This window comes from Micrasema longulum, unplaced genomic scaffold (genome assembly GCF_059751315.1).
Source record: "Micrasema longulum isolate JH-2025_06_02 unplaced genomic scaffold, ASM5975131v1 h1tg003519l, whole genome shotgun sequence".
NCBI classification, from domain to species: domain Eukaryota; kingdom Metazoa; phylum Arthropoda; class Insecta; order Trichoptera; family Brachycentridae; genus Micrasema; species Micrasema longulum.
Genome location: NW_028280569.1, coordinates 1 through 14709, shown reverse-complemented (window position 1 = coordinate 14709; position 14709 = coordinate 1). Strand labels below are relative to the sequence as shown.

At 35.4% G+C, this 14709-nt stretch overlaps 2 protein-coding genes across 2 annotated transcripts; both read left to right on the top strand.

Moving 5' to 3' along the window:
* Positions 1-280: 280 nt before the first annotated feature.
* Positions 281-1608, top strand: LOC148270733 (uncharacterized). Its single transcript, XM_088242252.1, has 2 exons — positions 281-404; positions 1168-1608. Exons 1-2 carry the CDS (start codon positions 302-304, stop codon positions 1404-1406), a joined length of 342 nt encoding a protein of 113 aa, XP_088098378.1. The 5' UTR covers positions 281-301; the 3' UTR covers positions 1407-1608.
* Positions 1609-3095: 1487 nt separating this feature from the next.
* Positions 3096-10979, top strand: LOC148270732 (cytoplasmic 60S subunit biogenesis factor ZNF622). Its single transcript, XM_088242251.1, has 6 exons — positions 3096-3724; positions 6317-6517; positions 7979-8133; positions 8457-8606; positions 10048-10179; positions 10450-10979. The coding sequence occupies exons 1-6, from the start codon at positions 3299-3301 to the stop codon at positions 10559-10561; spliced, it is 1176 nt and encodes a 391-aa protein (XP_088098377.1). The 5' UTR covers positions 3096-3298; the 3' UTR covers positions 10562-10979.
* Positions 10980-14709: the final 3730 nt, after the last annotated feature.

The following is a 14709-nucleotide window of genomic DNA, read 5'->3' as shown; positions in this document are numbered from 1 at the left end:
TACTTAAACATTACTCATTCATTTGCTAATTACACATGAAATGTGATCCCATCCTGTTTCCTTTAAATCCCAGCAGTATTTCTACACTTTAAAAGACACAACACGCCATAGTTGAATTCAAATCAGGAGTTGCGTACTGAGCGACGTCCGCAAAGAAACTAATGGGTCAAAACGTAAACCTGCTCATTTATGAGTAGTTGAGTCGCCTTCTGTTTGATGCGCGTATGCGGTTTCTGAACTATTCTTAATTCTATGTCCGTATATTTTTTTAAATAGAATTGGCATACCCGCAGTAGTTGAAATGGCCCTACAATACTTGGATCCCCGCGGAGAGAAGTCTATTCACGTTAGCTTCGACATTGATTCCTTGGACAAACTTGAAGCACCCAGTACTGGCACTTCAGGTGAGAATTTATATTTGGTAAAGCGATACAATTAGCAGTTCACAACGGAGTCCTGGCCCCGACCCTGATGAATGGGAGTGAAGTACGGACTTGGAAAAACAGGGATGAAAGTAGGCTAAATGCTGTCGAAATGCGATCTCTCGGGCGAATGTGTGCTAAAACTATGTACGATAGATGCACAAATTTTGAGATCTTTACAATGCGAATGTTGATGGATGCAGAAATAGAGGCAGACCGAGAGAGACATGGCATGACCAAATCCAATAAATACTTGAAGATTGACATGTCAAAGGTCGGAATAATCGGCGCGCGTGCATGAGAAGATGTATGAATGTAGAGGAAGCGAGATCTATACGCAAAGATAGAGTGTTGTGGCGTTCTATCCTCTCTGCCTACCTCTACGGGGAAACGGCGTAATGGTTTGTTTGTTTATGAAAAAAACGTGTCGCGATATTTGCACACTGTACCAGTGAAGATGCTATGAATTATTGACTAATTATTTTTTTTTGTTCTCTTCATTTGGAAAAAACGGGCGCAACTTATGTTGACTCCTAATAGAAAAAATAGTTTGTTTATAGTAAACCCTAATTCTTTTTCTTAGTGTTTGTATTTTTAAAATATTTTAATACTTTACCACACGCCAGTAGTTCTACGCTCATGGTAAACCTTGTTGCCATACTTTGCGCCCTTAAGAGCTTTAATAAAGTACTAATTGGACTATATAATAAACTGGACAATCTAAAAAGAAATATTTTTTTTACAGTTCGCGGCGGTTTGACTCTTCGCGAAGGCGTATACCTCATGGAGCAAGTTCACAACACGGGCCGCCTGGCCGCCGTGGACCTGGTGGAGGTCAACCCTCTCCTGGGGAGTCAGCGCGACGTGCTCTGCACACTGGAGGCCTCTATGGAGCTCCTCAAGGCCGCTCTTGGCTTTAGTCGGAAGGGCAGCCTCGTACCCGGAGTTCGTGATCTTCCCGGCCCCGACTCGAAAAATAAATGAACTAAAATAAAATAAAAGTGATATTTTTATGTTTGAGGCATGTTAAAACAATGACAGTAATCTCTACCATGGTCTTAGCTTATTTCCAGCGAAGATGGGTCCGATTAGACTCAGTAGTATTAAAATTATAAATTATGTGAAATGTAACTTTTATACTTAATTTTCTTTTGAAAAATCATGAAAAATCATTCACAAAACATTACCACACGTCTTTTTATTGATTCATAGCAAATTTTGATGGTTAAATTATATTATTGAAAACCTTCTAAAATATGTCCAAAAGGCGAGTATTAAAACTGGGTTTAATCTGACCCACAACACGCACACACATATTTTTTTGACCCAGTGGGCTTTAAAAAAATCTCTTAAATATGGCGATGAATAAAAATTTCTCTTTTGTGGCTCCAAGAGTGTTCAATGTCCCAGATGAACATATTAAGTTCTCTAAAACAAAAGCCATTTTCAGAAGAAGTGTACAAGTTTGGATTTTGCTTAAGGGAAGAGGCCATTGCAGGAAGCTGCGAAACATTGCATAGATTTATATACCACGAACTCAACACAGGGCTCTTGACCTCGTATAATGGGGATATGTCGTTATTTGTTTGTAATATACATCTTTGTATGAATAAATAGAGAAACATTTTTTTTTTGATAACTACAAAGTTTTCTAACCATAAATGGTAGTATCTCATACATTTATGACTCAATATATTGACTTCCGCAGCAACAACAACAATCTCTGTTATGTTACAGGACAAAAACTAAAACAATCTATTAATAAAATATAAGTGAATAATTTACCGATTAATCCCAATAAAATATAAACAGAAAGTAACTTTGAACAACAATTATTAAGTAAGATAATAAATTATCCTTAGTCTGGAAAAAAATCTAAAAAAACATTTACTGCATATTACTCAAAATGAAAAAATATGGAGAATCCCGTTCCGTGTTTTTTTATTTATTGAAGACAGAGATAAGATGATCCATGCCGGTGGACTTGCCAAGATTTGCTAAAAAATCAGTGTTGAGTCAAGGCAATTGCAGTGTATTCATCGCTTTAGTTCGTTTTTGTCAAAATACCATTTGTACAAGAGTTCTGAAAGAGCTTTTAAATACAAAATTCGAAGGATTTTATTTTTTTAAATTGTTTAAGAGGTTTTTATCGAATTTTGTCTTAAGTTGTGGTCATTATTTATGCCTATTTTGTAAAAAAACTTTTATGCTCTATTTCTGCAGATTCGTGTTTTGGTCTTTTGAATAAAAACGAAATGAAGCGATGGTACATATATATATATATGCACACAATATAGAAATTCATTCAAGGTTAAACAGATTGAACTTTCACAAGTGTGAATGTGTTAAAGTTTTTAAAAAATTGCTTGAAAAAATATAATTAAAAAAAATCATTTTTTTTTTTTATCTAAATAAATTTCATACCAAATTTCTTTGTTTTTATGGATTTTATTCTTATGGAGATTAAAATCTTTAATTCTACATAATGTTGTAAATATACAACTTACAAAACTAATATTTCAGCCAATATTATCTTAAAATAAAGGGAAAAAAGATTCATTTCGAAGCATTGGTAAAAAAAAAAATAGAAAACCTTAAACAACAAACCCCGACAAAAATGTCTGCGGTTAATAATATTTTATGTTCGAGAGCCAACACTGAACGTATTTCTGCACATGCGCTGAAACTGCTGTCAAAAACGTTTTGTTCAGTTTTGACAAGGTTTGACGTGAACTTCGAAACTGCGCATGTCGAACGTTTGCGCAATATTAGTAAATTTTCCATCGAATTGATTTAGTTTTAGTGTACAAGATTAGGATAAGAATTTTATTATACAAGAGATTTTAGATTAAACCTAGTTATAATTAAGAAATTCAATGATGACACCGCAGTATACTTGCATCACATGTCGTGTGGGATTTAGGGACCCCGAGCTTCAAAGGGAGCACTACAAAACGGACTGGCATAGGTATAACCTTAAACGGAAGGTCGCGGAACTGGATCCAGTGACTGCCGAGGACTTTCAGAAGAGAGTTTTGCAGCAAAGGGTGGTTGACGCAGCTCAGGCGCAACCGAAAGTCGAGCACTGCAAACCCTGCTCCAAGAACTTCAACACCAAGAATGCCTTCGAGAACCACCTGAACAGCAAGAAACACAAAGTCGCAGAGGAAAAGTTCCAAGAAAGGAAGGCATCTGAGAGCGAAACGCCCGAGAAAACCCCAGAAAACTCCGATTTTGTTATTGTTGATCATAAAATGGTGAAAACGGACGATGAAGTTGCTACGGACTCTGAATTTGAAGAGGTAATTAATGTCAAACAATTTATTTGCAACAGTATAATTTTTCAGTAGAGTTAAAAAAAACTTTTGTGCCTAAACGATACACGTTTAAAAATAATAAACTATCAACAAGATTTGGTAAAGTATCCGAAATAAAACACTTTTATTGGATTTAATTCTACTTTTATTTTTAAAAAATATATATGTGATGCGTTTCGCCTTGTAAGGACATTATCTCTCAAAAGACTGGTAAATAATTCCTTTGCACGCGGTGATGTAACATCGTGTTACCACAAGCAAAAGACGGAATATTCTAAAGCTCAGACATTTGAAATAAAAAACATGGAGACATACACATTTATAATCCCTTTTCCATTATTTATAAAAATAAACGTATAATTTAGCCCTGTTATAGTCAAAAAATAAAAGTAATAAATTCGCCGCTCATAATTCACGTGTGCGTCCCCCATCACTTTCAACAACTGATTGAATTTGTTTCACACAACACCGGCTACGGCGGCTAAAGAACAGCGTCTGTATCTTCCTTGTTATGTGTTGTATCTTCGCTCTCTCTCTAATACAGATATATTGCTGTATTTGCGGACATCATTCTTCAGGTAGCAAGGTTAAATATTTTTTGTATTAAAATAGTTGCTCGCTGAGATAAGCATTATCAACAAAATCAAGAAGGAGCTGTGCGTTGGTTTGGACATGTAGAGCGAATAGATAGCGAAAGGAGGGCTAAAAATATTTACATTCCGAATGTTGATGGATGCAGAAATAGAAGAAGACTGAAAAAGTCATGGCATGACGACCAAATCCAACAAATACTTTAAGATAGACATGTTAAAAGTCGGAATAATCAGCGCGCGTGCATGAGAAGATGAAGGAATGTAGAGGAAGCAAGATCTGTATGCAAAGATAGAGTGATGCGGCATTCTATCCTCTTTGCCTACCCTTACAGGGAAATGGCGTGATGGTTTGTTTGTTTAATGTAGCTAACACACTTCCGGCGTCGTGTTGTGGTTCCGCTGCAGTCTTTAGCCGTCGCATACCGCACGGAGAGAGAGAAAGCGGTAGAGGAGGCCGCCCGCCTGCTCTATCCGTCTCCCTCCCTCCACGTATATAGGCATTACCCCCTCCAATTCTCACGGCAGTCTAGCGGCGGCAGCGCAGCGCGAAACTATTATTATTAATTTAAAAACTAAATACCTATTCTAAGTGCTTCTGTATGGAAAAGGTCACCTCCGAAAGTGACAAATACGAGTCTTTATTGGAGGGGTAGCACATTTTCTAACACATACTGAGGTCCCTAATTCTAAATACATAATCTAGCACGGTGGCGGTCTCTATAAGGGCCGCTTTCCCGTATTGACATCCGCAACATTTAATTTATTAATTTTTAAAAAAAACTTGAATTAGCTCTTCTGTAAAGATTTTTCATTTCATTTCATTTTTTTGCACCACAACAGGCCAGGAGGCCCAATTACAGTGGTGAATTACATTACAGAACAACTAGGCTTGAGAAAAATCACATTTTTAAATTTTTGTGTTCTCACCGGGAATCGAACCCGAACCTTCCGTGCGTGAGTCAAGCTTCTTGACCACTACACCATGGAGGCCGCCACAGATGCGACGTGTCGCTTAGTAACTTTTTCCTTTCCACCGTCGACATTATTCCACATTCCCTCGTTAAAAAGGTTTCCAGTCTTGGTTCAAATCTATGTCAATAGCTTTAGTAGTTTTGTCTTCTAATGTTTACTAAAACTCTTTTGTTTTTCTATCGAATACGGGTTAGGTAAGATAAATGGATATAGGTACACCAAACAATGTTATCAGGAGCAAATGTTTATTCTAATTCTTTTGGTAATGTAAAGTCTACACGTGTTGTCCACATTGATTAGTTTCACAATGTAAGTGCATTGTATTATCTTGCTACTTCATAGACTTGACAATTTTGTATTCTCATATTAAATTGCACGATAGTCAAATGAATGGAAGTGTACCGAATATTTTGAATTCATAACTTATATTTAAATATAAGTTACTATAAAGGAGAGGGTACTTGAATAAAACTGGACTAATATTTGATTATAATAAAATAAATATGAAACAATTTTGTTTTTAACAAATAACAACAGGGGTGAATAATATTTTAGAGAAGGGGATATTCAAGTCTAGGCATTTACAGGGCTTATGACCTGTAATTTGCTGGTTTAAATGGCCACTTTACACTCTGTGTAACATTCACCATTTTGCTCATCTTTGAACATTTATATTTCTTCAATTCTCCCATCCGTTGATCGACTTCTTCTAGGACCAGTTGATTTTATTACAATATTTTGAGTTTGACCTGAAGTTTAATTGGAAAATTATTTTCATCATCATGTCAATAAATACTGTTTTTTTTTATCCGTAAAATGCACTTTTTACTCTGAAAATTAAGCCAAAAGTTGGGGTGCATCTTATGGTCCGCTCCGTCTTATCGTCCGAAAAATACAGTAATTTAAATTGAAATAATAGAATACCGATAGCCTAGTATAATCTACTAATGTGTCATCTGCGAATATTTGAATTTTGCTGTGTTTTATTGTTTGTCTGCCTCTGTGTCTCCAGGTGGACTCTGACGAATGGGAAGACTACTCGGAGGACGAAAGCTCCTCGCTCCTGAAGCCGTCAGACTGCCTGTTCTGCGAGCACCGCAGCCAGAACATGGTGAAGGCCCTCACTCACATGACCGTGGCGCATTCCTTCTTTGTACCAGACGTAGAGTTCTGCACCGACATACAAGGACTAATGCAGTATCTCGGCGCTAAGGTACGTTATTACACTTAATCACGAATGACCCAGCACCCACTTTAAATATTTTATTTTGTTCAAATTTGAAAGGATGAAAAATAAATTTTAACAATATACAGCTGAAGAAACATGTTATTATTTTTGTTTAAAGGTGAACAGACTTCACAAATGAATAATTACAATAATATTAATATGGTAAACAATTAGTTAATAGTATAGTTAAATTAATAGTTAGTTAAATTAATAGTCTCTTTCTGATTTGTGTTTATTTTGGGATTTTAATGATTTCTGGAGGCAATCTGTTAATGTAATTTTTATGTGTAATTAGTGATCTTAAAATGATATTCATATCTAACTTTTCTGATACTGTAGATCTGTTCAATTTTAAAATAAATAATTGGAATATTAATTTTGTGTTATTCCACGTTAAATAACTTCAGTACTGTTTTTATTATCAAAGGGACAAAGGGATAATAATTTCTGAAACCAGCTGTCATATTAATTTTGAGACTGCTCTCTCGAATACACGAGCATACGAGTGGTATTCGGCATTCAAAAAAAGTCTCAAAGAAGTTGAAGATGCACCTCGTAGTGGACGCCCTTCGACATCGACAATCGATGATAACGTTGAAAAACTGAAGTAAAGCGTGCCCGAAAATCGTCATGCAAGCCTCAGAGAGATAGCTGGAGAACTCAACATTGCATATGGATTGGCACATTGTGGTAGATATTTTAGGCATGAAATACGTTGCAGTATGACTTGTGCCAAAAGACCAAAATTTTGTCTAAAAACAGTTCCGAAAGGAAGTAGCCCAGGAGATGATTTCTGAGGTAACAAACCATCCTACCATGATGAAACATATAATTACTGGTGACGAAATACGGGTTTATGAATATGATGCCGAAAGTAGCCAACAATCATCCGATTGACCGAAAAGTGCGTAAGTCGATCAAAAATCAAGGTTAGGCTCGCAGTTTTCTTTGATTATCGAGGCTTTGTTCATTATGAGTATGTGCCAACGAGTCAAACAGTCAATAAGGAGTTATTACCTGGCCGTAATGCGGCGTTTGAGAGATGCTGTGTGTAGAAAACGACCGTAATTATGGAGAAACAACGATAACGCTCTCTCTCACAAAGCACGCATTGTGGCCTACTATTTGACCAAACATGCAGTAAATAGCATCCAACAAGCACCGTATTCTCCGGATATGGCACCCTGTGACTTTTTTCTGTTCTCAAAACATAAATTACCGCTTCGTGGAAAGAGATTTTTGAGCCAAGGTGAAAGAAAAGAAAATGTGACGAAGGAATTGAAAGCCATTCCGTCATCAGACTATGAAAAGTGTATGAATGAATGGGTTAAGCGTTGGCATATGTGCATTGCTTCAGATGGATGCTGTTTTTAAAGTGATAAAATAAACGCGAAAATAAACAAAAAAACTGTTTTATTTATAGTGTATTTGTTGTGATGTTTTCAGATATCGCGTGGCTTCATGTGCCTGTGGTGCAATGACAGCGGACGGGCCTTCCGCTCCCAGGAGGCTGCCCAGGCGCACATGCGGGACAAGGGGCACTGCAAGCTCCTGCACGAGGGCACTGCCCTGGCAGAGTACACCGATTACTACGACTACAGGTACATTATTTTGGCAGATGTAATGTGCATTGTGCGGCAGTAATTTGTATGCTGATGGAGGGTTAACCGGTTGAGTATTTAGAGCATGTAGTTAGTCATAGTGACGATCCCGACGGATATTGAACGTATCACTTGCTACTGTGAAAGAGGAGGCAAAAAAATTAGAGCGATGAATGGGTATTAAAAGGGTCCTCTCATTACTAGAACTAAAAGATAGCCCGTGTTGTGATAGAGGTTGAAAGAACTTTTAGATAAACAGGCGAAGTGGGATTATTTATTTCTTACCTTAATATAGCTATGCTAACCCTTATTCTAATTTCTAGTTCATCGTATCCTGACCACGAAGACGGGGACCAAAATATGGAAGTTGACTCTGCGGAAACCGAAATCCTGCCTACGACATCACTCGACGACGAGGAATACGAACTAGTGCTACCTTCAGGATCTGTCATAGGACATAGATCTCTATTGAGGTATCCAGTATATTTATTACAATAATTCCTATTTTTTACAATTTCGCATTATTTGTATCAATAAAAAAAAATTCAAAAATGAACCTAGAGTCTCAAAAATAAAATTATGTTTCCTCTTTTGTCTCTCTTGTAAAATTTGTTATTTGTTTTGAGCCCGTTTTTGCCGCGTACCCTTCAAATGGCTCCAAGATACCTATGGGACCTATGTATTAGGTAAAATTATTATTAATAATAATACACTAGCAGCTATATTAAGCTGATGCGTGTATATCAAGTGTACACGGTTATTAAACATTATACATTGCTGTGTGCATCTAGTTAACATTCACTGAACTAGCACCGATCACTTTCTCGGGAAGGCCATTCCATTTCTCCACAACTCGGTTTGTCAGGAAGTTCTTCCTGCGGTTGGATGAGAAGGACGTAGTGTTTAGTTTCAATGAATGGCCTCTGAGATGGGAGTTTTCATTCATAGTGAACATTGATTTCAACTTGGGTACATTATATTGCTCAGTTAAAATACATGTCAAAGAAAATCTACTCGTAGGTCAGTATTTAATTCAGGCAGAGGAAAATTTGGCAAAATCCGGCGCTGCCAAAACTCTAGGTTTGGAGATCGTCCTTTTGTCGCTGCCGGCCCCTCTGCCTGGAATCATCGACAGTCCCAGTCAGTTCAGATCCCAACTAAAATCTCACTTAGTAAAATAAATATAACAGCTTTTTTTGTAACCACTTATTTTTTATTTCTTCTACCGACAAGTTTCAAAGCTATATAAACTTCTGTATCAAGGTATACTTAACTAATTAATTTGGATTTTTATAACTTTACATAATTATCAAAATGGTATGCTTAACTTTTGTTTGTATTTATCTACCAAGTGATTACAAAGCGGGCTCCTTTAACATCTCGATACGTACACTCAAGAAGATAGTAAAACTAAATCAAATATAATAACTAAATTTATTTTTTATGGTGGCAACATTTTTACGGCTGGATGCTCTTTTATGTTTAAAGGGCAGCTTCTAGCCAGTCTAGCTACTGCATCTAGCCGTTCAGATTTAAAACTGACAATTAGTCAGAATTAAATTCGACTTCAAAATTTACTTATTTCTTTCTCATATTTTCAAATAGGCTTTAAAAAAAAAATAGGCTACCTCAGAACGATTAAATTTTTTAACAAATTGTAATTAGTGAAAAACCTGTTCGGTGGAACAAAATTTTTGTCACTCTTAATGAGTAGATGTGTGTACCGTGAGGTGCTAGACCCGCCGTTAAAACGCACGAAAAAATAAAAATCCCTCAAATGAATCACTCTAGTGGGTAGAGAATATTCAGAATACCACCCCAGGAATAGATTAATGACGAATAAAGAAGTTCCACCGTAAAGGGCCTGTAAGAATTCTTTCAGAATGTTTCATTTGGACATTTTTATGATTTTAGGTATTATAAACAGAACCTCAACCCGAATGCTGGCGCTGTAGTTGTTCACAAGAAGCAAGAAAAGCTGCAGAGAGTCATCCGCCAGTACCGCATGCTGGGCTGGGCCCCTCTGCAGACCGAGGCTACCGCGAGGTTAGTATATCGGATTCTGAATTATTTTACCTACGCACTAGACAACGCTTGAAAATACAATTTTCATACTTCTTGGACCAGCTGGTTTTACCAACAATATTTTGAGTTTGTCCAAATTTTTAATATTACATTACAACAGAGATTAAGAACATTTGGACAAACTAAAAATATTGTTGATAATAACTTACTCTGTGTTGTTAGCTAAACGACTATATTATGTAGTTTGTAAAATGTATTTGAGTTGTTGGTATATTTTTGAGTCTTTTCCAGAAAAGCGCGAGATCTTCACTACATGCGACGCGTCCAAGCCAAATGGTCCGCCCAGCTCGGGATCAAAGCCAACAAGCTCCAGAAGCACTTCAGAATTGCGTCCAATTACTAAGCGTACATATCTATCTGAAACAATTGTGACAATGTGGCAAAAATATTCCAGAGCTTCATTTCAAACAACAAAAATACACATTGTTGAACAAGAAAATAATCTCCAGTTATTGTTTGACATTATTCAGAATTTTAAATTCATTGTGCGGTTTTCTCTCAAATCAAACTATTAAGACCACTTTGTTTTAAAAACAAGAGAGTGGCCGAAGATATAATAACAGATATAATAAAATTAATTAATCGAGTCGTTGATTTGTTTATATCCATAATTTAAAATGATTTTTTCTTGTTACCACCAAAAAATCTAAATAAAACATATAATACATGAACAAGATATTATACTCCCAGGAGTTATAAAAAAAAACTCCTTATTTTAACATCTTCAAACAAACCATCACCTCGTCATAGGGGTAGACAGAGAGAATAGATTGCAACTGCTCTGTATTTGCATACCTATAGAAAGAAAGAAAAAAATAGTACTGTTTAATCCTCAGAGTAATAATATCGCTACCCGCTTACAGAGACGCCCTTTTGCCAAATTGCATAGAACAAAAGCGTTACGGCCCGTTGTATTGCTGCAAACTGTAGCTAACTTTGTGATTGATAATCATAGAATGGTTTTTGTCCGTATGGGCGGCTCTACAAGCAGGTGGCGTAATTTAATACCGAGTTGCATACAGACCTCACTTCCTCTATTCATGCATCTTCTTATGCACGCATGCCGATTATTCTGACTTTCGACATGTTCGTCTTCAAGTATTTGTTGCATTTGGTCATGCCATGTCTTTCTCAGTCTTCCTAGTTTTCTGTGTTCATTAACATTCGTATTTTAAATCTTTTACGCTGTTCTTTTGCCGTCCATTCGCTCTACATGTCCAAACCATCCCAACATATACTTTATACATGACACTAAACTTTCTTTTACAATTCACATTGAACATGTTATCAATAAATCCTTAAAACTCCTTGGATTTATTAACAGAAGCACAACTGACTTAAAAAATATCCATACCCTTAAAACTCTCTTCTGTTCCCTAGTTTGCCCGCACCTAGGGTATTCCTCTGCTATCTGGTGTCCATATTATGATGTTCACATCAAAAATATTGAATCAGTTCAACATCAATTTTTGAGAAAGATAGGCTGGAGGTTGGGCTTATCCAGAGACCAATATATGTATAATGAGTTAGAAACTAGCTTAAATATATCTTCTCTTCAAGACCGTCGAAATAAATCCGACCTTCTAGTCCTATTCAAAATTCTCAACTCACTCTTTGATGCGCCTGAACTACTGAGCTCAATAAAATTAAATATCCCAACCAGAAACCTCAGACAAAACTTACTCTTTCATACCGATATCCATAGAACTAACTATGATTTTCATTCCCCTATGCCCAGAATTCTTAGGTCTGCCAACAAACATACCAGTCTTGATTTCTTTGATAAGAAGTTGTCTTCTTTCAAACGATCACTGAATCAAATTCAATTATAAACACCTCTCTCCCGCTTCCACTCCCACCAAGCCTACTATATACCATTGTGTCTTTCTACTTTCCTTTATAATAATGTTTTATGTATAAATATGTCCTTAAAAATGCCCATTGGGCATAAATATAAATAAATAAATAAAACACTCCTTTCTTGATTTTGTCGATAATGCTCATCTCAGCCTTACATAATGCACAGACATCAACATTTGTGCATCTGTCGTACATAGTTTTACCTCCCAGAGAGATCGCATTTTGACAGCATTCAGCCTACTTTCTTCCTTGTTTTTCCAATTTCATACTTTGCTTCCTTGCATAAGTGTCCTTTTTATATGGAAGTTGCCGTTGCATGAATCTTGCTTATAATTTACAAGGTTTATATTTCATCCGTGGATTTTTTACCCTGGCTATCTTTATCTGAGTAGTGTTGAGAATGGGAGGGAATTTCAGTAGTGGACCGTTATAGGAACTTCTCCGCATTTTCTTAATAAGGAGAAACACACATAAGGTTCGCTATCTTGACAGTTCTAAATACCAACTTACATTGAAGTTACATTACGGAAAACAATATATTATGATGCTATTTTGACTCACTTCACATGTTGGTGAATTTTTTGTTTCCTTTACCAAACTAGCCAATGAAATGTCTAGATCTTCTAAAGAGGTTAATCTTTAAAACTTTTCCGTTTTACACCTGCGTACATGGTATTATTTTTAAATAATAACTTGTAATGTGAGCGTTTGCAAACAAAATGTACCTTCTATAAACTCAACATTGTAATATCTATGTATTCGACGAGTTTTTACTGTCTCGGAATAAATGTATGTTAGGATTTGTCTGAACTAAAAAGCTATGAATGTCATATATATGTATGTTGTAAGAAAAAAATGTGTTTGAATGTGTAGAAGCTTATGAAAATCAAATGTAATCACTTAGAAATTATAATATTGCTTTTATAAAAATAATAAAAAATATATTTTTTGCATAGATTTATATTTCCCATTAAAAATAATTAGACTTTGACCGTTCCAAATTGGCAAACGACTAGTTTTAGAGCAATGTATCTGTTTTTCAAACATTTTGTTCATATAAATGCCACACTTTCATTGCTTTATGCATACAAAATAAAAAAGTAATTCAATCTACAGAAAAATAAACCTCATAGTAATACATAATGCGCTACAGATTTAAAGATGCCATTTTGCACTATTGCATTGAACAAAAGCGTTTGGTTTTTGGTTTATCTACAGACATGTAACGTATGGTTTCTTCGCTCCATTTGTGATTCTCGACCCGAGTACCTACGGTCCGTTATTTCGATGTAAACTCAACACAGGGCCCTCGGCCTCATAGAGTTAGAGATATGTTATTTTATTTTATATATTTATCATTATATGAATAAATAAACAAATTAAACTACAGCTAACTTTGTGATTGGATAATCCTAGAATGATTTTTGTCCATGTAGGCTCCTCTATAGCATTATTACTCTTGAGGTTTAAACCATTTGAATTTGAGTGTTTTATAATATAATCATAATAAGGTGTAATAATTATCACAATTTTATAAATATATGGGATTTTTAATTAGCTATTAACTATTTCTGAGTCCATATACATATATATTAATCTCATAATATAGATTCATAGCACAAATCTCATAGTATAATCTTATTTGTAATGCTTGTCATAGAATGAAGTCAGCACCTTTTTTCTTTATGGATAAGTATGTAAACTAGAGATGAAATTAATCAGTTGAATTTAATAATCAGACGATTTGAATACTATAATCAATGAATTTGGTGTGAAGTTAGAGCAATTTGTCTGTTGGTGATCGGTCTAACTGTATTCAAATGAATTGATTTGTTGTGAAGTTCAAGCAATCTTATTAATCTCATTCGATGTGCAGTTAGAGCAAGTTGTCTAATGGTCCAATTGTGTTCAAATGAAGTATGTATATTGTGTGACTATCAGAATATTTTGTGTCTATCAAAACAATTCTACTATTTTTATTCAGAGCGAAGTGAGAACAATTCTGCTACATATTTTTGTTCAGTGTGAAGTTAGAGCAATTTATCTTTCGGTGATTGGTCGATTTGAATTAAAATGTATTAATTTGGAATGTTGGATCAATTCAACAAATTTTCATTTGATGTAAAGTTGAAGCAATTCTTCCATGGGTCATTTGCTTTTAAATAAAGTCGATGTTATGTGTTTATTAGTCAAATTGCATTTGCAATTCTATTAATTTTCCATTCAGAGTGAAGTTGGAGCTATGAAATAATTTCTCCGTTTATATCGAACCGGGTTGTGATACCGTGGTAGTATTGCAGACTCACGGGCCCAAGGTCCGAGGTTCAAATCCCACTCTACCACAGCTCAATTTCCATTTTTCCAGCACAAGTTTACGACTTTTAGGAAATGCTCCGAAAATTTAAATATTTGAGTAAATAATAAGAACTCTAGTATTTCTTTTTTTGCTTAAAAAATAAATATTTTAATGAATTTATTCCTTATGAATTTTATGTTTTTAGTCATAAGAATTCATTCGGTGTGAAGTTGACACAAGTTATCAGACATTTAATATGCCCATTAATACTACTTATTCATTGGAATGAGTTTTTTCATTAAAACATCCAATGAATATAATGTTCTGATTCATTT

What these genes read in the sequence shown, in the direction of transcription:
- LOC148270733 (XM_088242252.1), top strand. Translation starts at nt 302, where the DNA reads ATGGCCCTACAATACTTGGATCCCCGCGGAGAGAAGTCTATTCACGTT. An exon ending in ACCCAGTACTGGCACTTCAG is followed by an intron (nt 405 to 1,167) that starts GTGAGAATTTAT and finishes TTTTTTTTACAG; the next exon opens with TTCGCGGCGGTTTGACTCTT.
- LOC148270732 (XM_088242251.1), top strand. Translation starts at nt 3,299, where the DNA reads ATGATGACACCGCAGTATACTTGCATCACATGTCGTGTGGGATTTAGG. An exon ending in TGCAGTATCTCGGCGCTAAG is followed by an intron (nt 6,518 to 7,978) that starts GTACGTTATTAC and finishes TGATGTTTTCAG; the next exon opens with ATATCGCGTGGCTTCATGTG. An exon ending in GGACATAGATCTCTATTGAG is followed by an intron (nt 8,607 to 10,047) that starts GTATCCAGTATA and finishes TTATGATTTTAG; the next exon opens with GTATTATAAACAGAACCTCA.